We start from the raw sequence: 27,600 nt of genomic DNA on the forward strand, positions 1-27,600 counted from the left end.
CATTGTAGCATAGGCTGCTTCAGAAACTGCAGTTACTTTTTTGTAAGAGGTAGACTACAATCAAGGGTAAAAACAGAACGCAATGGCCTAATGTGTGTAGCTGACTACACCTTATGATTATCAATGGACCGTATCAGATGGCTCTGGACCGTATGCCGCGTGCGTGCGAGTATATTTTCTGTAGGCCTAACGTAAAAAATGGATAGTAGCCTATTAAAGAGTGCCATCTGCCATGGTATTGAACAATCACTAAAGTCATCACTGTAAATAATCAGATTTCCTTCTCATACAAAACAAATTAGCCTAGGCGACACAAGCGTAATTCCTAGTTTATTTTTCATGACGAATTTGGGGGCGGCATTTCTACTGTAGCATGTCGTCTCCATAGCAACCAGAGGAGTTGCTGCAGTGCGTTTGCGTGGTCTCTCAGTGTGCGTGGATTATATTATTAGAAAAGAGTACTTCACGTCGCAGTGGTATTTAAAAAGTCTAGCTGAATATCACGGGATGAAAATATGTTTTGCATCCCTTGTCCATTGTAGACAATCAGTTGATTCCATTCGATAAAGGATGTTATTTCGAGGCACGCAGAGCCCATACCAGGCTAACTCTATCGTTAGTAGCGATAACGACATAACGTTAAACCTACGTGCCAGCTAGTCAAAGCTTATCGTTACAAGTCGCTAACCAGCGCTGATGAAAACCTGCACGGCGGAATTGGCCCTGAGGCGACCAGATAACGTTAGTTTGCTTACTCTTCGGAGCACCTCGTAACGCAATAATTTGTTTGCATTTTTGGTTGGATCTCGTCTCTGCTCTGGACTAACGTTACCGCTCCAGCTGAAGATATGCTACAGTAAATAGTTTCAGGAGACTGTAGAATAACGAATGCATCAGCTTTGAGGAGCTATAAAACTCATTTTGTCGGAACTATTTTTTTTATCTGCGCCGAATTAACCCAAGAAAGTAGATCAAATTGGTTGGCTCGCTCCAGCCAACTAGTCAAGAGCTCAAAGGAGTTTTATCTTTACCATCCAAGATAAGTATTCAAGACGAAGACAAAGGAAGTGATTTGGGGGGTCGGGGATTCCGAGTGTTCTGTGTCGTATCAAGTCACAACCAATCCCTCTTCATTGGAAATACACGACCAGGTTTTGGGAATGTTTGGAGGCGTAGGGAACTCTCTCCATCAGTGCTGCCCGATGAGTTCTGAAGCATCATCGTAGGCTAACCTTCAAGAGACATCTCGTGGGTGGAACAGCATTCTCCCAAATCAAAGGCATCACATCCCTCATTCACAAGTTGGAGTCATGATCACGACAGAGCTTTAACATTTACGAATAGGCTACCATCACTTAAGGGAAAATAACCTAACACAGATGTTCGTCAGCAAAATGACTTTGAATCAGTCCGGTCTGTTTGGACAAATAGATGATCTGCAAGACCTCACATTCATCGAAAGACCAATACGGAGGAGTTTAAAGGTATTTATGAACCAGTGCTTCATGTAGTCTCTGGTGATGCTTTTTTACCAGCTGTTGGTTTAAAGCACAACTGTGTTGATAATTTGACAATTCATCATAACATGTTTAATTGTTCAGACTAACTGAATGGCAAGTCTTAGATTCTGTGTAGGCCTACTGTAATACACTGCTTACGTTATGGTAGGTAGGCAGGATATCCTACTACCTTTACCTTAATTTGATGCGTTGATGTGCATGTGCAATCAGAAGTAAATTGCAGTCTACAGGTTACCAACAGACTCTAACCAATTGTGTAGTGTATTTGTTGGTGATATTGATCTATATTGCATCTATGGCTTATTTTGTGTTTCTGACGGGATGTGCCATAACGTTACTTTAGGTGCACGAGGTGAGTTGCACCGTGATTTCGCCTATAACCTGTACGTTGCGAATAGGAGTATGCGCCGGGGGTTGCCCACTTTTCCTGCGTGACGCAGTTTCTGTCAGCTGCAAGCATCACCGGTTCTCCCCCACCCGCTCTCACGCCCCTTCACTGCGGAATGAGGAGGATTTCCACAGAATGTCCAGACCCCCCCCCCCCCCCCCCAACATACACACACACACACCCTGTCTACCCTGCGTTTTGCGCGTGCACACACAGCTACCACTAATCCCACTATCAGTTTTCATTCATACAGTCCACCGGTTCCCTTGCAGCTGTTAACTAAGCACTGACTTTCTACTGTTAGCCTACAGTATGTAAATGTGGTTAGTGCTCATACTGTACGTGGTGTCTTCTGCATGCTTTGCATTTCTCCACCAAAGCTTGGCGATCTCCCTGTATAGGTGAGGAAGGGGTTACTCTTTCCTTGCTTTGGAGAGGTCCTGATGTATATGCGGGGGATATAGAGCCCACGCAAGAGGAGGTGCTCTCTGCTTCTGTGTTTTTTTTCATCCCTCCTCCTCTTATTTTTTCCTTTCATGTGGGGAGGATCCACAGTGAGAAGGTGAGGTGGTGAATAGAGAAGCCCTGAAGTAATAGACAGTGCATGCACCCACCCACACACACACACACACACACCCTCACACACACACACCCACAGCCCCCAGTCCCCCACGCACACTCCTCCTACGCGAATGGTTTGTCGTGCAGTGCTGCAACCTCCTCTCTCGTTTGGCTGAGTCATCGCCAAGCCGTGATGGAATCTTGGCCAATTTACTGACCGCCACACCGGCCCTTAGCCAAGCCCAGCCTCCAGCTAACTGCATGGAGTTGCCTCCCTTTGAGTGTACTGTAGAGCTGTTCACATAACCAAGTCACTGAAAAGATGCTGTGTGAATGAAGCTGTATCAAGTGTGTACACACATCTCTCTCTCTCTCTCTCTCTGTGTGTGTGTGTGTGTGTGTGTGCATTGAATTGATTGGTGCTCTTGAAATGGTATTTCAAGTTGTCTTGGGGCAACTCAAAATGAATCTCTCTTACTGCTGTGTCTTTTTATAGACTGCTGAGGAGATTGACAAGCTGACTGTGGATGAAGACTTAAATGACATTGAGCGAGCAGTTTACCTGCTCAGGTAAGCACATGTGGTGATTCAGGGCTGTATTAACTCTTTTTTTTTCTTACCACTGGTGCTATAGAAGTTGGTTTTGTAGCACAATCCACAAAATCTCTAGCATCTGTATGTAGTTACAAGCACCTCATCTGTAGGCTACACTCTAGAAAACATTTTAAATTAGGTGTCACTGGTGCTAAGCTCGTAATTCATCCATAGTAGACTGATTGTTTTGTTTTGTAGCATACCCAAGAAAGCAGCAACTATAACATCAACAGAAGAGCAACACTTCTGTTTGAAGATGATTTTCCTTTTTTCTCACTTGCACTCACAGAGAAATGTTTATTCAGCTGAAACCTATTTGTTCCAATGTGTCTTGATGCCCACATGCTGCTGTTGTAGGCTCATTTACTGTGGATGAATGTCCATGATCTTACCTGTCAGAGGATTGTGATTGAATGTGATGGACTATGGAGTTACGTGTCTAAATATGTGTCTAAAATAGATGCCAGCACTGCAAGACTTTGGGCCCTATCATGACATTCTAAAGTGCATCGTCACTCGTCAAAAGTCTATTCAAATTTAGTAGGATGTCCAGTTCACATTGGGAGGGGTTTCATTCTCAAAAGTGGAGCGCATGGCGTAACAAGGTGTTCCTAGGTCTTTTAATCAGTCATATGGGTGTGTTTGGGGCGTAACATCATTTTAAACCAATGAGAATGACATCTGTCATTCCCTTTAACGGCGCAACGTGCGATATGTCAAATAAATGCATTGGTATTTTTGCATTCAACGGCGCATTTGAAGGAGGCTGCTTGCGAGACCGTATGGAATAGTCATTCTTAAACCATGCTTTACTAAAACCTAGCATAGCCTACACGCATTTGCACTCGTCTATTATTTGAACTCATTGGCAAAGTGAAACTAACTTCACCAAGGAGTCAGTCAACGACAAGACAGTTATATGCAGTTACTTTCACTATTGACTGACAATGGGTTACCATCGAAAACATATGCTGGAAAAAGCAACACTTACCCTAATGTTGCTCAAATGACTGAATAAAACAACATTTATCCTGCAGAGGAGTTGCTTATATCTCGTGACAGTGCGTCTTCAGCTGTGCTCCATACGTGTCTCTCGCCTCTCCCCTAATCACTTTTAACCGTCATTACCAATTTGCAAATGATGGTGAATAACTAGTCATTATGAGATGTACAGTATTTCGTAATATCTTTATTCTAATTATGTTTCCCATTGTAATCGTGCTATTTGTAATGCTTTGCATGGACGTGCGCTGGTGTGCGTTCATGAATGATAGAAGGATGGTGCGTGCACCTGCCAATATGACTGTTGACATGCGCTCTTAAAATAGCATATGAACAACTCGCCATTGACTTCTGACCAGGTTTAGGTGGTGTATGATAGCGATTTTTAGACAACGCGCTAGGTCCCTCCCTAGGTTGTTAATTGCCACACCCCTGGGCGCAATGCTTAAAAAATAAACGTACAAAATACCGAATTCAACTTTCCGCGGGTGAATAATGAGTATTACGCCATGCGCTGGTAGCCCAAAATACAGCCCTTTGGCAGGCTGGTTGTCAGTCATATGCTTTAAATGAAGAAACCATCCAGGGCTGTGTATTAACATGTTTTGTTCATAGCACTGGTGCTACAGAAGTTGATTGTTTTGTAACACAATCCACAAAATATCTAGCATCGGTATGTAGTTGCAAACACAGAATCTGTAGGCTACACTTTAGAAAACATTTTAAATTAGGTGTCACCGGTGCTAAACTGGTAAATCAACCATGGCACAGATTGATTTTTTTGTAGCATGTGCTACATATAGGCCTGTGTAGCACTACAGCCCTACCATCCCTGAGCACCTGGACTGTGTGCAATCTTAACCAGGGTGTCCTGTCCTCTTTGCTATGATCTCCCCATAGTCTCAGAGTGCTAGGCTGTAGGCTGCATGATGTGAGTCTTGTCATAACACACATTTTGGATTTGATTATGGGGCGTGTTTTAACTTATACAGAGGAAAAAATGTCTGCACACAATTGGATAGACCTACAACCAATCAGAGCGACAAAATATCTAAATCCCCTAGGGACTTATTAGTGTTACCGTTACCTTAACTAACAACAATCTAATGTTCTGCAGTAGGCAGCGGTGGCTGAAATATTCCCAAAACACAAATACAACAAAACAACGGCTGTTATTAAAGGGACACCAGGCAACGTTTTCGTGTTAATTACTCATCTTCGTAAATCGGTATATGGTTAAATGACTCATTACAGGGCGAATGAAGACTCTCTCGCCCGCCCCTACTGCCTGTAGGAAGAATATCCCGCTTGCAAGTTCAGTTTATCCTACCCGCCGACCGAAGCAGGATCAGTTACATCCTCAGAGGCAGGCTACTAAACGCTAGCGATTGTTGCAAACGTGTGTATAATGGCAGAGCCGGCGAAAAAAGCAGCGAAAACCCTTGACGGAAGATGCAAAGAAAAGGAAAAGAGCTTCAGACCGAGCGAAGGGGGAGTTTCGTAGAGAAAAAGCATCAGGCTTGCCTGGTGTCCCTTTAAAAATAAAAAGTTAGTTTATTCCATACAACAAAGTAGTTGCGGAGGATGTCAATTTGAAATGCGGTTTCTTCAGCACACACTACCAACATGTGAAGTGCTGTGACATTATCTTTATATATAAAGCCCGCCCAAATTATTGGCCCAAACACATCTTACCCAGGCACACAGTATAGACTTCTCAATGGAGCAACACCAGACCAAATTTCCTGCAGTCAAATTTTGTGGGCAGGGTAAACTCTGGCTGGCTTCCAGGCTAGGAACAATCAAAAGGATGCTTGGGTCTAAACATGGGTCATGAGAAGGCTTTGTGAAAGCTGAGTAGAAAGTGGCTGATCTGATATGGGAAGAAATCCTCAGGGTAAGGAGCTGGGCTAGCATGCAGTAGCGTAGTGGCTAAGGAGCTGGGCTAGCTGCTTGAAGATCTTACGGTGATGATACATAGGACAACTTTTTAAACAATGTTGCCAGGCAATAACATGACTTGTTCCAAATGTTCTTGGACGATAAGTTGTCCGCTGATGATTTAAGTCTGCCTGGCAAGAATTGGTTTGGTAACATGAGTGTGAAACCGCCCAAACAACATAGGTCAATAACACGGCCCATTTCTCAAAAAGTTGCCTGGCTATCATCTTTTTCAGGAGGAGAGTGAGCGAGCATTTACGGCTCCCACACACAGCTGTGTTCCGTCAATGCATGCCAGTGGGTGTTCCCGACGGTAGCTATGCAAATGACTTGAAGTAAAACCGTAATGTGATTGGTTGGTGCCGTCCGTAGATTGGCTTGATTGGCCGGTGCCGTCTGTCGGTGCAGCAACAGCTGAACTCCTCAACGCGAGCGGCTGGAGAAACGCGACGCGACGGACCCACAATTCAGTTCGGCAACGGATCACGTGAGCCCATGTAAAGTGAATGGGATGCGTCTCCAGCAACGCGAAGCACGCAGCTGTGTGTGGGAGCCGTTAGCCTACTGCAATCCAATACCACAATTTCAGCACATTTTCCTCAGATATGAAACAGTTGTCAGCAAATGCTGATACATTACATTAGTGCATTTGGCCCTGTATGAACCTTATTATCTACCCTAACCCCAAAACAGAAAAAGTTGGGACGTTGTGTAAAATGTGAATAAAAATAGAATGTAATAATCTGCAAATATCTTAAACTCATATTTAGTTGAAAAAAGGACACAGACAACATATCACATGTTGAAAATGACAAATTTGACTATTTCATGGAAAATATATGTTAATTTTGAATTTGATACCAGCAACATGTTTCAAAAAAAGCTGGGACGGGGGTTACAAAATGCAGGAAAATGTGTAATGATAAAGAAATTAAAAGGAGGAGTATTTCACAACTAATTGGGGTAACTGGCAACATGATTGGGTATGAAAAAGTGCATCCCAGAGAGACAGGGTTTCTTAGAAGTAAAGATGTAGGGGTATTCATCACTCTGTATAAACCTGTGTGCACAAATGATGAAACAATGTAATGTAATTTAATGCTTCTTAACATGAAATTGTGAAGTATTTGGGGAGTTCATTATCAACAGGACATAATTTTATTAAAACATTCAGAGAATCCAGAGTAATCTTTGCAAACAAGGGAAAGAGCTGAAAAACAAATTGGATGGCCGTGGTCTTTTGGACCTCAGATGGCACTGCATCAACACCAGACCTGTTTCCAGACCTGTCATTGTGTGGGTACAAGAAAACCCCTGATGACCATTCTCTATGTGCACAGTTTGATACTCAATTCATTGTAACAGCCAAAACAGCCAACATTTTATTGAGACATGATACAGAAAATACCACCGTCTTATCTGGGCCTGAGCTTGTTTAAAATGGACTGAGGTAGCAAGGAAAAAGGTCCTGTGGTTACAGTAGACCAATCAAAATTTGCCATTCTTTTTGGAAATCATGGACTCATGATCTATGCTAAAGAGGAGAGGGTCTATCCAAGTATCCATCCTATCCAACTTGTTTTAGTGCTCAGTTCGAAACCCGAAATCTAGCATCTATCATCTGGAGGAGCATTAGTGCCTACAGCATGGGCATCTATGACGGTGTGGAGGAGCATTAGTGCCTACAGCATGGGCATCTATGACGGTGTGGAGGAGCATTAGTGCCTACAGCATGGGCATCTATGACGGTGTGGAGGAGCATTAGTGCCTACAGCATGGGCATCTATGACGGTGTGGAGGAGCATTAGTGCCTACAGCATGGGCATCTATGACGGTGTGGAGGAGCATTAGTCCCTACAGCATGGGCATCTTGCACATTTGGCAAAACACAATAAATTCCTGAATGATGTGTATACAGGTTTTGAGCGTCATACTGCCACCCAGGCAATGGCATTTCCTGGGAAGACCAGGATTATTTCAGTAAAACAATGCCAAAATTAATTCTGCACATATTTAAACAGTATTTCTCCATAGAGGAAGAGTCCAGGTGCTAAAATAGCCTGTCTGTAGTCAAATTAGGTGCATAATGGAATGAAAAACATGACTGAGAATACCCAACTGTTGAGCAACTGAAATGCTGTATCAGGGAGTAATGGGACAACATTTCATTCTCAAAACTTTAGCAACTGGTCTCCTCAGTTCCTAAACATTTAATTGCGTTAAATGAAGAGGTGAAGCAGCACAGTGGTAAACATTCCCTGTCCCAACTTTTTTTAAAACATGTTGCTGGCATCAAATTTAAAATGAACATATATTTTCCGTGAAATAGTCCAATTTTCATTTTCAACATTTTATATGTCTATGTCCTTTTTGCTGCTAAATATGGGTTTTCGAGACTTGTATATTATCACATTCTGTTTTTATTTGCATTTTACACAACGTCCCATCTGCTTTGGGGTTTGGGGTTGTACCTGATTGCAGATTGTAGTCATATCATATCACTTTTGAAATACGCCTGATCTAGGGATCATATATAGTGTCATCATTTGCTCAGTGGAATAGGTCGAGGTTGTAGGCACAGTAAATACCGCAAGACAAGACAGCTGAGGGTAGATCACAGTGCCACAGTGCATTCTCCTCCCTGTTATACGCCAGTCCCACATTTGCCACAAAGCAGAGATCATTTTTTAGTTTGTTTTGATATCCGTTGCACTGAGAGGTGAATTAGCGTCTCGCTTACTGAAGCGTATCGAGGTCGTGCCACCAGAGCTGTCCGTCCCGTAACAGCTTCTTCCCTTGTCCCGTCATCCGGCAAACCGTTGTGTGGCGCCGCGGACGGGTACCAGTGCTGCGGGTGTCATCGCGACGGTACGCGCCCTCATGCATAATAAAAGGCCAAAGGGTGGCGTTTGACGGATCTGTCCATGCCTGTCCTGCTAAAGTCAGTGGCATCGTGCGGCACCTGGTGAGTGACCCTTTCTTTATCCTGTACTGCGTGGGTACAGGTGGAATGTCAACACAGGCAGAGAGCGAGCGTACGATGGAGGATTTGGCCGGCCATTGAGCTTGCATAGGTTAGCTCTGATTACAGTAGGGCAAAGTGGGTTCTCGGGAGAGGTCCGATGAGTTTGATCGGGTATCCAGGGAATCTTTAGTGCTAATGGGCATTTTGTGAAACGTCCAAAATATCACTTGAGAAGTAGTTGGACGGGGCAATTTTACCGGGCTGGTTTTAGTTTGCAGAGCTAAAGTAAATAAGAAGTGGACAAGTCATTTATGTTCAAGCAGCCATACCCAGCTTGGGGCTGATGGCTAATAAAACCAGCTCAAAAGCTATACTCAACCCTTGTGTTTACATACAGTCAAGGGCTTGTTCTGCATGATTAAGAGCTTGTAGTAGAGCCCCATATTTCATGGACGGTTAAGTGTATTGACTCAAGTCCTCCTTGGCTGCACAGAGCAGAGGTCTAATGGCACTCAGTGACCACTTTTCCTGTCACTGTCAGATGAAAGATAACCTCTGTAACGGCAATGCAGGTGACCTTTGGTCCAGAAGAAAATGGTTTCATCAGAAGCCTAAAAGAAAAAATGGACAAGTGGATGTTGCTGATCGATCGAAGGGGTTTCAGATCTTGAATCGGTCCTCTCCTTCCAGGCTGTTAACCCATAAAAGCTGCTCTCCTTCTCTGCGCTAATTATGGGCCAGATTCATTCTGTTCCCCGACTCCCATGGGTAGAAAACTAGTTCCCTAGAACAATGTAATTGCCTCTGTTGGCGATTCACTTCAAATGGTGGGAAGTGAGCTGCCAGGCACTCTGTGAAAGGTTGAGACAAGAGAGGAGGAGTAGAGTAGGCCTGTTATGGCACTGACATCTTTTGGGGGGGGGCGTTTGACACTCTTTTTGATTCAGCTCCCCACCACACAACAAGGCAGCAATTTGTGATGCGTCCTATTTTAGTGTGCGCTAACACTGGTGCTAGACATCCTACAGAGATTTCAATCAAATGTTCTTTCTGGAATGGGGAGTTTTGGAAGAATGCATGAGTTGAACTGAATTTAGAATGAAATAATGAATGAAAATAATCTTCATGTCCATTTACCGGAATATGTAGGCTAAGCTCTTGTCTTCATAAATGGGCGTTAGCATATTTGCTGTGTCTGTATATTTGATATAACCAAGGCCTGTTAATTTAGCCTAATCAACAGGTTAATGAAAGACATTATTTTGAGTAGGCTTGTGCAAGATAGTAAGTAGGCTAAAATAATAGCTAGGCTACTTTGTTACCATGAATATTCCAAGTTATGCTCATTTTCTTGTAACTTAATCTATATGCTGTTTCCACATGGATTGTCCCAAGCACATACAAATAGCCTTTACATTTTTTGTTTCTAAGTCGCTCCTAAGTGGAGTCGTAAACATGTTCAGTAGGTTGTTCCAGATCAGTGGCCATCTTATCAGTGGTTTCTCTCTGACCCCATAGAACAGTATCATACAGCAAGCGGGCATGTTTCAGATGACTTGGACATGTTTACTCACTCTGCCCAGTTGGACAGAGCATTCATCATGATACCTGTCATGATATGTGTTGGAGTTCAGAGCCACATCAGTTACATAATCTGAGCACAATCTTTACAACACACTTTTGATTGGGGCAGTGATGTTCAGGCAAGTGTTATGGCTGTTTTTGTCTGGCCATGCAAGTCATGAAGGCTGTTAAGACTATTACTGTTTGTCTACACGGAATAGCCTAGTACACGACTCTCAGGAATTCTCACACTTAAGGTGGTAAGAGCTACTAAGTTATCAGGCTTTTCATGATATGGAATAGGTTACTATTCTGACCACTCCCTGTCTTCTTTCTTCAGGGCTAAGTCGCATATCCAGAGTCTTGCTCCATACTGTAGCTCACAGAGTTTAGGAGAACAGTAAAGAGTTCAGGAATACAGGCTATAGTTAGTTAACCTAGTGTGTAGGCCTATTGCTAGGTATTATGAATTGTAATGCTTTTTAATGAAACTGATTCTAATCTAATCATTGAATGTCTGCTAAATAGAAACTTGAGAGTTTGTTTGCTGTAGTCTTGTTGTTGTTTTGGTGAATACTCAGCATTTTAAATGCTAAGATCAGTGTGTTGTCTCCAACTGATACATGAATAAAATATTAAAGTAGGCTTATCCTAACTTTTTGCATAATGCACAGTACAAGTTGTGTCAGCAGCATCAGAGAGCACAGTGGTTTAAAATACCTTTAATATTTGATTGGATATGGAAACAGTGTAGCCACCACGTCCACTGGCTTAAATGGCCTGTTCATCTCTCCTCACATTCGATAGAAGACTCTGATATGAAAGCAGAATAGAGCAGTCGGCCATCTGAAGTGTTAGTCTATGTCCAGAGGCAGGTGGTGGTCAGTGGCGCCCACCCAACCTCAGTCATACTGCAGTGCTGTGTCCCGCAGACCCTACTCTTCTAGTCTCAGCAGAATAAAAACTTTCTTATCTCATCCCTCCCTCCCCCCCTCTCTCTCCCCTCTCTCTTCTTCTTCTCTCTCCTCCTTCTCTCCTAACTCTCCTCCCCTCCCCCCCCCCCTCTCTCTCCTCCTTCTCTCATAACTCTCCTCCCTCCCTCTCTCTCTCTCTCCCTCTCTCTCCTTCTCTCTCCTAACTCTCCTCCCCTCCCCCCCTCTCTCCTCCTCCTTCTCTCCTAACTCTCTTCCCTCCCCCTCTCTCTCTCTCTTTCTCTTTCTCTCTCTCCTAATTATCCTCCCTCTCCTCTCTCTCCGCTCCTCTCTCTCTTCTTCGCCACTTCAGGACCCAGTGCTGGCTTAGGAATTAGACTGGAGCTCAAAAGGAAGCGGTCAAGGTTTTGTCTGCCGCCTGTTGTACTGGCAACAGAGAAGTGAGAGAATAGAGTGTGCTGCCGTCTCCCTGAGCGCACGTCAGAACGGGAGCTCAGCGAGTGCGTCACGGTGACAGTGAGTCACACTGGTGACGCAGCGCTTCGCACACCACACACATATTTGTATCGGGGCGTTGTGAACGAGAGACCCAAGGCCCAGGTATGCAAATTCTGTGTCTGAAGGTTTGAGAGAGAGACAGAGTGTATAAGCTAAGACAGAGAGTGAAAAAAGACAGAGATAGTGAGGAGAGACGGAGAAAGAGAGTGCAGTTTTAACTGTGTATGAGCTTGCATGTGTATGGTTTGTGAATTCACAACGACAGGCCAGTGCACGTGTGCACCGTGCACTGTGTGTGTGTGTGTGTGTGTGTGTGTGTGTGGAGAGAGGGCGCTGCCATGAGCTGACGGCTCCACAGTCAAGCCGATGCTGACCCAGACGTGATGGATCGATCTGGCAGGGGGAGTTGAAGACAGAGAGCCTGGAGGGAAGGTAGGCTGAGCTAGAACCAGTTCACCCTGCCAATGCTGCCGCTGCCAGGGGCTTTGCATCTCAAGTGGCGCAGTGACAAGAGAGAGAGGGAGAGAGCGAGTGAGCAAGAGAGAGAGGGAGAACGAGAGAAGAGAGAGAGAGAGGCCCCTCGCCTGGCGTCATCGCTAACCGCCGGCGCTGGCATGGCGTTTTGCTTGTTCTGTAACCCCCCGCGTCACTTGCTAAATCACAAAAGCCATCAGGTTTCATCTTGGAGCCGCGTGGAAATGAGGCAGAATCAGTCGAGCCAGCCTCAGCTATTCCCCAGCCGGAGTGCACCAGCATGCATCAGCTTGATAGCGTCGCTGCTGACTCAGTCTAATTTGGATGCGTGCCCCGCGAATTTCATTGCCCCCACGCATCATCAGTCTACATGCCCAAAGCTCTCCCTGGCCGTGCGAGAGATTATGGTGAATGATGATGATGTGACATTATTGTCACACTATTCAAATGATGCTGTCATTTCAGTGTAGCGTGGTGTTATTAAGTTAGCCTGTTTTGTTTGACTCCCACATTTGTGTTTTGACATCATATTGAGGTTGTGTGAAGCAGATTTAATGTGCCAGTGGTGCATCCATATTATTGTTGCTGATAGTTAGCCTAACCATTTTTTTAATGAGGCAATATATGGAAAGCTCTCAGTCCACTGGAACTGTTTGGATTCAGTTGTAAATGGTTGGTCGATGCTGGAGTTTGTAAGAGGCTTGTTAAACAGGGACAGATTATTTAGGCCTTGGTAAACCTCAGTCAGATTAAAGGTGCCTTTTGAAGACATTGGCCCTCATTTATCAACTGAGTGTAGAAACCTGTGAAGATCTGAGCGCAGAAATCACCTTACGACGGGGCTCACATGTGATTCATGAAACTTTCGTATCACTGCAGTTCCAGCGTAAAAATAAACTTGCTGATAAATGTGGCGGCTGGAAACAAGCGTCATTTAAATATCACGCCCCTATACAGGTATATGCTCGTTTTAAGGGCCTCGACCCTAGAATTTACGACATGGAGGTGCATTATACTAACCTGACTCTCGCCAGATGAATTTCGTTCTGCCTAGCTCCACTCATCCATCTGGGATCGATCCATTGGAGTGGTGTTTCAGAGGGCTGGGCCTTATCAAAAATCCTTGCATATGATCGGATAAGCCACTTGACGTGCTACTTTAACCACTCACATCGAAGCCAACCCGTGACGCTGAGAACAGTCTCACAGTCGCTTCTACGCTACGTCACATCTATGAAACATTGGCTCTACCATAAAATCTGGTGCCGAAATCACTTTCAACGGAAGCGATCCCAGATGGATGTGAGGGGAGGCGGAGCTAGTTTTATGTTGTACGCACGTTTCATAAATGATCCCAGTCATTTCATTCTTGTAATGCCATGTGTCTATGCACTTAATGAATCTGCATGCAAGACCACCTTTGATGTATCAATTGGGTAACAATTGTAGCAATGGTAACAATTAACAATAGACTAAGTTTACATGAAGCAAACCATAAGTGGCATATTGCCAGTTGCGTTTTATGACTCCAACCTTAGGTTGTCTACCATGTCCTTTGATTTACCACTCTATTTCTTTAAAGTTTTGGGGGGAGCAAGTTGGCTACAAGAGCAGTACTTTCTTCTTGGAAATCAGAGCTTCACAGGGCGTGCCAAATGATAACTAATTGCAGTGTGGGCTTGGTGAAGGTCCCATTACCAAACTCTCCTGCTGGCACAACAACTCATGTGCCAAGTTCCACTCCCCTGTGCGAGCACCAACTAAACACTCAGCCTTCTCTCCCTCTTCCTTCTCATTTCTCACCCCCCCCCCCCCCCCCCACACACACACTCCACACTGTTCCTCTGGCTCCCCTGGTCTGATATCTCGTGGGAGCTGAAGGCACACCTCAAGGAGACTGAAGCAGTCTGACAGGGGGATTTCATGCACTAGCATTAGTATAGTAGTAGTAGTAGTACCATATTTTCCGGACTATAAGTCGCACCGGAGTATAAGTCGCACCAGTCAAAAAATGTGTCATGAAGAGGAAAAAAACATATATATAAATATTAGGGGTGTAAAGATTAACCGATACGGTATCCGTTTTTAACGTGTAAGATATGGCTACATCGATACGTGAAGCCCCGTATCGGGAAAAAACTGATATGAACCGGTCGTTATATCGATTTACTTGTTATGAATCGGTGCACAACCTTTTCTGCTCGCTCAGACTAATTTACGTTCCAAGCAGCGCGTTCATCCCACTTCCGGTTTTGAAACTATACGTGGCACGGAATTGTGGGTAATGCAGTTCGTTTTTGGTTACATTCATTGCCCAAAGTTGTCAAATGACCTCATTACCCATACATCTATTGTAATTTAACCATGTGACAACTTGCACTCGGTCGGCTTTTGTTTTTCGAAATCCAGCGCGAAATTAAGCACTTATAGCATTCCTAAACAGCAACGATAGTCTGTAGAGTAGCCTTACCTTTGATGAAGGGATTTCTTTAATGTTAAATAATAATTTGGCCCTTGCTGCTAAAACGATGCATAAATTATTAGCCAATGATTTTGTTCATATTCACTCAGAATTGTGACATTTTAGGTTTCTGCATTAGGTCTACTGTTGGAACAAAATAAGCCCAGAGAGTTCATTGATTTGTAGGCCTATTTTATTCTTGTAGGGTAGGCTAGGCCTATATGAGAAAAGGCCAAGAGTGTCTTAAGCACTGTTTTATTTTATTTCGGTATTGTCTTACCTCAACAAGGCTACAGCTCCATGAAAACAATCAGATATAACTCTATAAAATCTGTAAAGTCTATAAAAATGTATTTTTATGTTGTATTTGGCTGCTGTGCTTGACTGAAATTTAGACTATTTTTTTTTTCATTTCAATACAGTATATGAAACAAACCTCAGTTTACATAATCATATTCACACATTTTGTTGCCTAATTGACAACCATGACCATGATAATTGATAATATAAAATGAATGTGCACCTTGAGCAAATTATAAAAAATCTTTCAGAATGCTTTCCATTCTTGAACTGCATCGAATCGCATCGCATCGAATCGTACTGAATCGTTTTTTATAAACATGTATCTTTTCTTGTATCGAATCGTGCCCATGTATCTAGATGCGAATCGTATCGTCTTTTACATGAGAGATTCACACCCCTAATAAATATATATGTTGCACCTGAGTCACAGGACCAGCCAAACTATGAAAAAAAGTGTGACTTATAGTCCGGAAAATACGGTAGTATAGTATAGTATAGTATATATACTCTTTTGATCCCGTGAGGTGAAGCACACACTAATCCCGCCGCAGTGAGCTGCCTGCTACAACAGCGGCGCTCGGGGAGCAGTGGGGGGTTAGGTGCCTTGCTCAAGGGCACTTCAGCCGTGGCCCACTGGTTGGGGCTCGAACCGGCAACCCTCCGGTTACAAGTCCAGAGTGCTAACCAGTGGGCCAAGGCTGCCCCACGGTAGCATTAGCTTGCACGGCAGCTGTGATAGCAGCTCGAAATAGGCCGAGAGGTCTGAAAGGCTTTGTTTCCTGTTTTGGGAGTGTAGAGTGGCAGCACTATAAAGGAAGCAAAATGGAAGGGATAAGAAAGGAAAGATAGGTAGTTCAAAAGCACCTGGAGACTTGGCATGTAACCCAAGTTGCCTCGTGGATCCGTCATTTGTCAGACAGAACTAATTACCAATTCGCTTGTGAAGTGAGTCTTTTTACTTTCCGGCATCCCTCCAGGAAACGCGGATCCCATCGAGCATTCAGAGGCGGATTAAAGCGTCACCCCCCTCAGGAGTCCGATTTCGTTATGGCGTCAATCAGCACCTGGTCTTTAATTGATTAAGTCAGCCTCGCCTGTGCAGGTAGCAGCTGCCTGGCGCACACAGGGCCCTCTCACTGAAGCGCTTCGTCAACAGAGCCGTGGCGAAGGTGTGTCTGGCATTATTGCCCATATTCAGCAGGAGCAACTGCCATGACCGCATTACCATCTTTCAGAACTCGCTTGGCAAGCACTGAAGCTTCCTGGTTATTAAATAACTATCTTCCGACAAAGGCCACGCAAGGACGACCCATCCCTGAAAAAGTAATGAATACCTGTTTAGAGTTCATTATTTAGAGTGACACTGCGGAAGAAAACTGATAGACACAGAGCCACTTCTGGAACAACAGGACGTTTCCCTGAGGTGAAAGGCAGGAAAGAAGTAGTGAAAGTAAAAATATTACCGCGGCTCATATCAGGTTCAGTTGTTTTTGAAGCTGAATATCTGAAGCTCTACTTGCAGTATTTTTTGTGCTGTGTCAGGTTACCTTAAAGTACCCTGTGGTAAGATGATAAGATGATGGCACGATAACCTGATAAGAAAAATGCTCTTTCCTCTTCATGAAACTGACCCATGTCAATTCAAAGAAATGCCCTGGCCTTCAATGGTCTGTAAATTAAGTCCTGCCATTGTTAAAGTATCTGCTTTTTAAATGCTGACACAGAACTGCTGCAGTGTTCTTTCCACTGATGTGCTTTTACCTTAGTGATGAATTAACATTTAGCATTAAGTTGATTAACTTTGCCTGACTAATAAGGAGTAATGATCCAGGCATTTAGTTGGCTAATACTGTAAACATACGCCTTACTTGGCATTCATTCCTACCCATTTACATGGTTTATCATAGACTGCAAGTAAAGTGTTATGGACAAGCTGCAGCTGGGACAAGTGATGTTTGCATGGTAGTGATGGGATACAGACAAGAAACTGGAGAAAGAGAATCGGAATATTGCACCTGAGGCAGAAATGTAGCCTGTCTCTCAGCAACGCCCGATGGTCAGATTCAGTCTCTACTTCAGGCCATGCATGCAAAGGGAAAAAAAGTAATTCACTTAGCTTGCAATCTGCTGTCCTCTCTCTCTCCCCATTTTAAGTGCCCTGAGAGCATACGCTCCAGGAGAAGAACTGGCTGTGCCACTAGGAACAAAAGAACATGCTCTCACTTTTGCTCTCAATGAGGGGATGTTCTTTCAGAATAGGATGAGGTCCCCACTTGATGCCAGCAGATTATTTCATAAAGTACCCAACATATCTGCAGTCTCTCCCCATCCAGCTATTTATTAGGAACAAAATAGTCAATTCTTAGCCAAGACAGACAACAACTCTGTGTCTGCTCCATTCTCTGTTGCTTTAAAACAAGGTTTCTTAATGCTATTGATTTGATTTCTTCTCCTTCATTTTTTTTTTCATCATCATACATGATGGTGCTGTTTCCCCCCTCTCTTTGTTGGTTCGTCCGGCTCTCGTCCTCAGCTCGGGCCAGGACGTCCAGCGGGCGAGTGTGATCGTGAACCTGCCAACGCTGGTGCGGCAGAACCCAGCCGAAACCTTCCGGAGGGTGGTGCCAAAAGTCAGGGTGAGCCAAGAAAACGCCCTCCTACCGCGTCGGCCCTATTCTTCTTCTTCTCTCTCTCATGCCTCTTATGGAAATGACCGAATCGACTCTACGTGGAAAACCGTTGAGGTCATTCTCTACCCATTTCCTATAACCCCAACAGGAAGTGCTCCATGTTGCTGGGGTGGAGATGCAGCTAGCTGCGGCGAGTTCCTTCCTGACTATCCTCCAGGATGACATCGTCCTCATTCAGACTCACACCCACTCAATCTTGCAGATAGTCCTCCTCAACCTGGACCATCGGGAGACAGGTGAGCTCAGGTCAATCTCTCTCATGCATCAGTCCTGGTTTTCTAAAAGCCTTGTGACCCTAGAGGCTCCAGGTTGGCTCTGGTAACTGTCCAGCACCTTTCTCCACACTGGTCTCGAGTAATTTATTTTCTTTTCAGGGAGCTCCTGAGTTAAGACACTGTCTCCACTTGTTCTGTCTCTCCTTTTGTAACAGACATGGCATGTGTTCAGCCATTGGAACTCAGAACCTTCTACTGTTGCTGTTCCAGCTCAGTGCCACACGAAGTGGTTGTCTGGCACTGTGTTGTATTGTCCAGGCATTATTAGCATAGTGCATTACAAGGGCACATGACATTATTCTGCCTTCTCATTTCCATCTGCAGTGGTCAGCAATGCTTGGTTGGAGACTTTGCTCGCATCTATCGACGCTTTACCGAAGGAGACCATTAGGCAAGAGGTGATGGCATCTCTGCTTTTTTGAATTGTGCCAAAACAAGGCAACAACGTTTTTGAAAATATTAACAAAAAAATATTTTAAAGACAAAATATTAAAGAAATTCCTTTTTTAAAAATCAGAATCTCAGAATAAAAATGAAATTAAACATTCTGTATTACATCTATTTTTTTTTGTTTCTTTGAAAATGGATAACATTTCACTGCTGGTGGAATGCACAACTTCATTTCACTGTCTGCCGTTTGATTGGACAGATCCTGAGTCCATTGGTGTCGAAAGCACAGCTGTCACAATCTGTTCAGGCCCGCCTTGCCAGCTGTCGGATTCTGGGGAAGGTAGCGGGCAAGTTTGACTCCTCCGTGTGAGTTCTCTGGAGCAATCCCTCAACATCACACATCTGAACCAACAATAAATTAGATAGATTGCACTGAAATTAAGCCGTTCAGATGAAAGAATTTAAAAAGCTTTTTTACAAAGCCTGTCTGAAGGCATGCAATACATATGCCACAGCTTATTAACACATAGAAATAAACATTACAGAAGGTACGTCCGCCCATATGAACACACACATACTATGTAGTCATCTAGCCCAGTGGTTTTCAAAGTGGGGGCCGGGAGGGGGTGCCAGGGGGGCCTCAGCAAGTTGGAAGGAAAAATAAAAGCAGCAAATACATTTGACATTTTTAAAATATACCTATTACTATGAGGGTTGTTATACAATGCCATTATAATAATTTGTCGCATATCTGAACATTATATTTTCAATGATAACGACTGGGAATAATAATAGTAGAGCGATAGCTCTCATATAGCAGAAAGCCCCAAAAGCCATTTTTATGCTCCATCGCGAAGTGCTTGTGGCTAAAATAATTATTAGGATTAGCTTAATGTATTTTTACATTTGCCGTAGTATTTTCGATGGGTTTAAAAACACATCAAGGGGGTCCTTGGCCAGAACCTAGTGGTATTTGGGGGGCCTTGTCGTGGAAAAGTTTGGGAACCCCTGATCTAAAGCACAACTCCCAAGTGTAATGCAATGTGTTCCCTCTTGTGTTTGAGTTTGTAAGATAATGTGGTGTGTTTGCAGAGTGAAGAAGGACCTGCTGCCCCTGGTCCGGTCGCTGTGCCAGGACGTGGAGTATGAGGTGCGCTCCTGCATGTGCCGGCAGCTGGAGGACATCGCCAGGGGAATTGGGTAAACTTTAAAAAAAGATCAGGAAAAGATGCAAAAGAAAAGACCCAGTACAAAATACTTCTGGGAGTGAACTGCCAAACAAAGTTAGGCAGACCAAGAAGACGGGTATAGTTGCTGTTTTGAAGGTGTTGTTTATTAAATAGGATCAGTGCACTGTGGCCAGCATGTCTTTCATAATTATATTTCATCCCCAGGGAAGTGCTACCTGTTAGTCTTTTAACCAGAATGCTATAGAGAGATTTGTGGACCTCTCAGCAGATGCTCTTTAGTGAGTTATGCCCCAGGTGTGAGTGACTAGCACAGCAGTCTACATCAACCCGCAAACATGCACACACCTCATGAATCACCACTAGCATAGGACAGAGACATTACCACATATGTATACTCTCTCTCTCTCTCTCTCTCTCTCTCTCTCACACACACACACACACACACACACACCAACACAGACACTCCTATAAACACACAGACTCTCTCTCTCTCTCTCTCTCTCTCTCTCTCTCTCTCTCTCTCTGTCTATCCCCCACTCCCACCCACACGCAGTGTGCTTTCTGATTACTCTATTCTCCCACCTTCACCTGACAGAAATGCCAATAGGAGTGATGGCACCACACTGCGCGCGGCGCATGCTAATACATTCTCCTCAGGTAATGGTGAGGGGAGGAGACGGGAGGCTTGGCACACCCCATCAGACCCCATCAGACAGGCTTCTGAAGCTCCAGTCCAAACGGCCTCTGCCTCGCTCGCTCACCAACGGGGGGAAAAAAAAACAGAGAAGCCCTTCAGCTTGATGGTCTGCGATTCCCCCTGAGGCCAATGTGTCCGAGCAAAGAGAAAGAGATATTTGTCAGGCTGCACAATTCCCCAGCGGGGGAGATCCAGGCCTGACAAACAAAGTCGTGAAAAGGCCACAGTTACATCTTTCATGGTCAGGTCCAATGGACGGTCACCTCAGCAATAGTTAAGCCTTGTGGCGTCCTAAATGGAAAAAATCTCTGCTTACACTGTTATACTGAAAAAATATTTGCTTACACTGTTATACTCTGAGAAACAGGAGGCACATGCCGTGCCATTGTCCTTGCTAAATTATTCAAGGCTTCAATCTTGAATCACTTCACATTTCACTTCTCGTGCTTGGGATGTGTGTGTGTGTGTGACAAATAATAACAGCCTCCATGCCTGGGCTCTGGTCGGCAAAGTTACCACTGCGACTGGCATATTTAACTTGTCCACTACAGATGGAACAAACCTCCCGCTGAGTGAACCATAGTGATCTCAGGAGAGCCGACTGACTTGACTAATGTGCTTCAAGACCACGCAGTTATTTAACAGAAGCCTATGTGTGCAAGAGAGACATACTGTAATGTGTAGGTATGCTTCATTGAGTGTTTGTGCTCTCTGTGCAGATTGATAAGGAACGAAAGATCTTCCATCAAACGGCGTATGGATATGATGAATTGGAGGGTATTATGAGTTGTTTGAGAGAGTCAGCAAAGCCATGGCAATGATAGCATATTTGTCCATATGGGTGTGAAAAACATGCCCAGAGTGTGAGAGTTGTGCGTGACAGTCTTTCCTCGACACAAGCACAGATCCGAAAGCAAGATCAGAGAGACATGCGAAAAAGAAAATGTTTCTCAGTGAAATAATCCATGGTGTGATGATGTGAGTGCAGTTGATAAATCATCCACAGTCACACAGAAGTATGGATGGATTGTCCCGTTCTTTATTTACATACATATGGGATGCATCAGTCGGTCCTTCTGAATGTCTTTTCATGAGAAACATTTTTGCAGGTCTTCTGACCCTGGCACAAGCATTCAGCAAGCTATCATCTCTACTGGCATTATTACGAATCCCAAATGAGGAAAGAAATGTAGATGGGCTTTTCGTAGTCTCAAACGCAAATAAAAAAGCATATAAAACAAAAGTACCATAGCACGAGCATTCTAATCAGGTGACTTATCCATTATGTAATATGGGTACTACAAAATAAAACACAAGTAAGGAAGATGCAAAAGGAATCAAAGTAAATGGGAGTAGGGTGGACGTCTAAAAAAGCAATATACAGTCCATGGTAAAGCACTCAAGAATCTCCATGGAAAATTAAATCTGGTCATGGTTTCATATCAATATGTGAACACTGCATTGAGAATTTGCAGGACCCTCAAGTGTTTGTTTAGAGTAATTAGTCTGTGGGAAGTCTAATTAAACAATCACTTTGGCTCTCAGAGAATGGAGCCAAACATAGGCATTACCGCATGGAGAAGTGTGTGGGCATGGCTCAGGCTGTGATTCCTAACCTCCATCTTCTCCCACAGGCTGGATCACACGAAAGCCGTGGTTCTACCCGAACTGGTGGAGCTCGCTCGGGACGAGGGCAGCACGGTTCGTCTGGCCGCCTTCGACACCATTATCAATCTCCTGGAGATGTTTGACAGTGGTGAGTGGCCTTTTTTTGTCTTAGCATAAAACAGAATGGCAGGGGATGCACTTCAGTTGTAACCTGCATGAATAACACAAGAGGTCAGAGAATGAGCGAGAACTGTGTTGACTGTCCGTATCTCTATCTCCATTTCCCCCTCCATGTTAATCACCATTCTGCCTGTGAACATTACTATTTATAAGCCGTCTCACAGAGCACTGCAGCAGCAGCAGCCAGCAGGTGTAATGTTCAGTTCACCTCTGAAAAGCTTTTGATCCTTATGCTCTGCAAGCAGCTAGCATTGTCTGGCTTTAGCTTTCTTGTTTCGGGGCTGGTCTGACCTCAGCTCAGTAGGGGGGGTCTAAAGTGTCCTGTGAATGTTTAGTGACTGTGCTGTGAGTGTCTGAAAGCCTGGTGATTTTCTCTGTGTTGTCTGGTCGCTCGTCTCTCACAGCCCTCTCCCCCTCGCCTGTAGATGACCGGACACGCGTCATCTTCCCGCTGGTCAAGACCTTTTGCGAGAAGTGCTTCAAGGCCGACGAAGCCGTCCTGGCCTCACTCTCCTTCCAGTACGGGAAGCTGTGCCACGGGCTCTCAGGTGAGAGGCCAGGGCAGTTCTGCTCCCTTCTGCTATAGACCCTTTCAATCTGTTCCTACAGAGTTTCCGTTTGAAACGTTCAAAACCAACGCAGATACTTGAAATGAAAGGAAATGAAAATTAATCAGACTTAAGCCTAATGTTCTACAAATGTCAACTTTATGTCCTCAAGTTACCATTAGCTCAGTGTTGCCTGGAATGCACCTGTTTGTTTTTGCAGTTGAAAGGGTCTATATATAATGGCCAAAGTCATCTCACAGATTGAATGCTTTGGTAATGTGTATGATAGAGTAAAACATCTCCAATATTAGTCCATTGCTCCATTGCTACCTATTTAAACATGGGTTCAAGCTCATAGACAGTTTATAGATAGTTCCCAAACGACTTGAGTGTGGCTCCATTGGTAAATTGTCATCCTCATGTACTTTCTACTGTGAAATATCTGTCAATGAGTAACTCTGTTTCAACATTTCTCTGTCCTCAGCTTGTTTCACTGAGGAGCAGCACCTATGGTTCCTGGAGTTCTATAAGAAGCTCTGCTTCCTCGGGCTACAGCATGAGAACGGCCACTGTGAGAGCCAGGCGTACCAGCTAGAGCTGGAGAATAAGTACGCCATGGTGCGTCGAAACTGCGCCTACAACTTTCCAGTGAGTGAAACTAAGACGTCCGTCAATCAATAATCAAGTTGTCAACCACTCTATCTATCTATCTATCTATCTATCTATCTATCTACTTCTATCACTACTATGAGGACATATACTCAGATATGATACATTCATATATTTTCTTCAGGTGAATTGACCTTATGTGAAGTATTATGGGGACTATACCTGAATATAAGTACGAGACTGAATCATACTGAGACATTTATTTTCACCTTATGTTCACATGATTGTGAGTCACTCCGTAATTTGTTTTCATTGCAAATATCACACTTGAAATGTGAGAAGTTTGCTTGAATCATACCAGTAATTCTGCTCATGCTTCTATAAATGACCATCAGCTGTCAGAAAACACGACTGAATGGATGCAAACTGTGATGGAGCGTTGCAGGTTCTGTGATGGAGCGTTGCAGGTTGTGATGGAGCGTTGCAGGTTGTGATGGAGCGTTGCAGGTTCTGTGATGGAGCGTTGCAGGTTGTGATGGAGCGTTGTAGGTTGTGATGGAGCGTTGCAGGTTGTGATGGAGCGTTGCAGGTTGTGATGGAGCGTTGCAGGTTGTGATGGAGCGTTGCAGGCTCTGTGATGGAGCGTTGCAGGTTGTGATGGAGCGTTGCAGGTTGTGATGGAGCGTTGCAGGTTCTGTGATGGAGCGTTGCAGGTTGTGATGGAGCGTTGCAGGCTCTGTGATGGAGCGTTGCAGGTTGTGATGGAGCGTTGCAGGTTGTGATGGAGCGTTGCAGGTTGTGATGGAGCGTTGCAGGTTGTGATGGAGCGTTGCAGGCTCTGTGCCAAGAGGAAGCAGAGAGAAGGAGAGTCTGTCCAACTCAATCTTGATTGTCTGGTGAAGTGCTGCTGAACAAACATCCACAGGACAGTGTGAGCATCAGTAGTGCAAGAGTCAGCCAGCAGAGAGCTGTACTGTACTGAGCAATGCATGGGGAGTGCTTGCAAATACTTAAAGGACCAGTATGTAGGAAATAATGGAAAATAAACTGTAACCATTCCAAAAATGATCACCATATGTTGTCAGAGAGTAAGGAAACACGATGAATTGAAGTAATGGCTTATTTGACAACATTACTCTAACCCGTAAAACCCCGTAACACCCATGAAAAAAAATGAGTTACGGGGCGGAATCTCTTTTCCGTTTCCGTTTTTTTTCGTTTATGTTTTGAACGATTAATTCTAGAATAGCGTATTAATAATGGGCTGGCGTGTCCTCTTATTTGTGTTGCCAAATTAGCAAAGGCCAACTGTCAACTTGCTGTCAATTGTAGTCATGAACGCCTACGAGAGGCAGGTAAATTTCCAAAATTAAAACAAGAAACAAATTGTGGACATCGGAGGAGCTTCCTGAGATGATGACGTCTTCGTCAAACATTCAGAGCAGATCCACGACTCAAGGGCCTGACCCATCTGCCTAGGGTCAGTCACAGAACAGTTAGAGTAGGTCTGTGCATAAGTTAGTCAGATGTAAAGAATAGAACATGGTGTTTAAGGCCACCTGATGGGCACATTTTGCACTTCTGCTCTTTTGTATTTATTCATCTTATTGTTATTTATTAGTGTTGTTTTTAATAAGTGAATGAATAATGAGTTTTTTTATAATAATGAATGTTTCTTTTATTGACTGAGTGATCCGCACAAGCATTCCAATGCACCTGTACACTGTACTTGAGCAAATGGCAAAAATAAACACTTGCAAATATTTGCTAATGATAGCTAGCGTGAACGTAAACGCCATGCTTCAGTGCAGCCACCCAACACACTACACCTCTGAACTCCTGGACTGACAATTGCTTTCCTGAATGAATGGTTGATTTGAAGTGAGTTTAGAGGAAGTGCTGCTCCTGCTTTAAGAAGCAGAGCATTAGCTGTGTTTGCCTGTGAAGGAGTTAGCTAGTTTTATCTGGCAGCATGAACAAGAAAATAAGACCTGCATCTATCTCCATTCTAGAGCTCCTGTATCTTTGTGTGTCTGTGTGTGTGTGTGTATGTGTGTAAGGGAGGTAGAGAAACAGAAGGTGTATGTGCGTGTGTGTGTGTGTGTTTGTCATTGTTATAAATAGAGCAGGGCTCTCAGCATATGCTAATGGATGGAGGGAACACTTTGAGACGAAGGCGGCATACAGCTCCTGCTAATGAGTCTCTCGCCCATGCCAGTACAATGAATTTGCCACTTTAAAGAGTGACTGTGCAACTGAGGAATGACAGACCTGTTGACCACCAATTCCACCAGCTTTAGGTTCAACATATCCTACGATGGAACAGTGTATTTAAATCTTAGTTTTATTATTGTTAATTATTACCATTCAAGTCTGCATGCATAGCTTATTTTGGTGTCAATTCAGAAGAGCAAGAATTACAGTCCAGTGATTTGATTGATATGTTAAAATACCTCAGCAATAGGGATAGTCAGTACCATAAAGCATGAAATGTCAAGTTAGCGGAAACCGATCCACTCAAAAGATTATGGAATGCAACTTGAAGAAATATAGGGCCCTATACGATGTTGACCATGTTAGGTGCTACTTCTGTTGCAGGGGTAAGCAATGACTTTTAATGTAGAGACCAATTAATAGCCTATCCTGTGATTGCCCCACAGTAACATCCAGTCACTATGGCAACCACAAGCCAAGCCATGGTTCATTCAGAGTTCTAGGACCAGTTACTGACCAAACATAGGAGTCTATAAAATGTTGCAGGAAGTCAATTAAGTGCTGAAGGAAAAAGGTTTGTCAGCAAGGGGAGACATGCCTCTTTATTTGACATTTTTCAGCACTTAATGTCAAGGAGGCTTCCTGCACTCAGCCACTCTCCTTCTTCATACAAGCCAAAATGCCAGAATTATTTTACACAAGTACAGAAAAGCACAGTTCAAAGCGTAATTAACTCTTAAAAACTTGAGAAAGTTTCAGTATCTGATTTCCAAACACATTTACCTCACCGCATCACTCATTTGATCATTCTACGTCTGCGTCTCCAACACCTCTCCTTTGTGCTCTCTCTCTCTCTTTCTCCTCCCAGGCCATGATGCTGTTTGCAGACCCAAACCACTTTCTGTCTGAGCTGTATCGGACCTTCTCCAGCCTGTGTCACGACCCCGAGATCTCAGTGCGGCGGACTGCGGCAGAGGGGTTCCATGAGGTCAGGCCATCTTCGCTTTCTGTGGCAGCGTCCAGTTCGTGCCAGTTTTTGCCTTTATGTTAATAGGATAGTGGAGAGACAGGAAGTGAGTGGGAGACAGAGAGATGGGGTGGGACCGGAAATGACTCCCCATATTTCCAACCTGGGGCCACAGTACAGAAACCTCCTAAATTGTAGTTATCATCTTAATTGTTTGGTAACCATGGTAACTAGGGTCCTAGCTCAATGTTCCTAGGTCTAGTTGGAAAAGTAGAGGAGAAATAATATTACCGAAGTATCCAATCCTCCCAGTCTTGAAGCGATTCTAATCATTTTTGTTCGTACTGAAAGTTTGGATCTAAAAATTGGGTCAGCTTGAAATATACCTGAGTTTCCCTTTGAGCGTCTCTCTTTTTTCACTATGGCCACAGTCTCTCCTGTTCCCTCAACAACCACCTGGACCAGCATGAATTCAATAATGCAGGTTGCCTACTCACTGTGTTCAGCTCTGTTGAAACAGGATATGAAGGAGTCCTGCCTAGCTTTGAGCAAGACAGTTTTTTGTATGAAACTGAAAGAACTGTGTTTCTCTTTCTGACTCCTGCCAGGTGGTTAAACTGCTGGGTCCTAATGTCCACTACGTTCACAAGGAGCTGGTGACGTTACTGCAGGATGATTCGTTAGAGGTAAGTGGGTGATGATTATGCCGCTGACTCAAGTTTGTCAGTGAGACGGACCAAAGAGAAGCTGCGTGAAAAACACTTGTGTTGATAGGTACTGATATGTTTCTTATATGTGGCCTGTATTCATTCATGCCTGGTATTAAGTATAAGCATAAGTATAAGTATATATACTCTTTTGATCCTGTGAGGGAAATTTGGTCTCTGCATTTATCCCAATCTGTGAACTAGTGAAACACACTCAGCACACAGTGAGGTGAAGCACAAACTAATCCCGACGCAGTGAGCTGCCTGCAACAACAGCGGCGCTTGGGGAGCAGTGAGGGGTTAGGTGCCTTGCTCAAGGGCAC

The 27,600-nt window shown here is 44.0% G+C and overlaps 2 protein-coding genes across 2 annotated transcripts in view; both read left to right on the plus strand.

The window, feature by feature from the left end:
- Positions 1–1,093: 1,093 nt before the first annotated feature.
- LOC143110284 (serine/threonine-protein phosphatase 4 regulatory subunit 4-like) lies at positions 1,094–17,874 on the plus strand (the record flags this gene model as incomplete). The annotated part of the gene is made up of 3 exons (XM_076273172.1): positions 1,094–1,484; positions 2,966–3,039; positions 17,736–17,874. Coding segments are annotated over exons 1-3 (318 nt in total), but the record flags the coding sequence as incomplete, so codon positions are not given.
- A 118-nt stretch (positions 17,875–17,992) lies between these two features.
- Positions 17,993–27,600, plus strand: part of LOC143109632 (serine/threonine-protein phosphatase 4 regulatory subunit 4-like) — a 24,687-nt gene continuing 15,079 nt past the window's right edge. The window contains exons 1-9 of the mRNA XM_076272406.1: positions 17,993–18,128; positions 18,492–18,565; positions 18,817–18,923; positions 19,650–19,757; positions 22,079–22,200; positions 22,658–22,780; positions 23,265–23,428; positions 26,472–26,591; positions 27,179–27,256. Of these exons, the coding sequence (XP_076128521.1) occupies positions 18,008–18,128; positions 18,492–18,565; positions 18,817–18,923; positions 19,650–19,757; positions 22,079–22,200; positions 22,658–22,780; positions 23,265–23,428; positions 26,472–26,591; positions 27,179–27,256 (1,017 nt within the window). The 5' untranslated portion in view covers positions 17,993–18,007. The remainder of the gene's footprint in view (positions 18,129–18,491; positions 18,566–18,816; positions 18,924–19,649; positions 19,758–22,078; positions 22,201–22,657; positions 22,781–23,264; positions 23,429–26,471; positions 26,592–27,178; positions 27,257–27,600) is intronic.

The sequence above is a fragment of the Alosa pseudoharengus genome, unplaced genomic scaffold, assembly GCF_046254945.1.
Source record: "Alosa pseudoharengus isolate Yale_2024_CS ecotype anadromous, Long Island Sound unplaced genomic scaffold, YU_APseudo_1.1 YU_APseudo_1.1_scf_7, whole genome shotgun sequence".
Lineage (NCBI taxonomy): Eukaryota > Metazoa > Chordata > Actinopteri > Clupeiformes > Clupeidae > Alosa > Alosa pseudoharengus.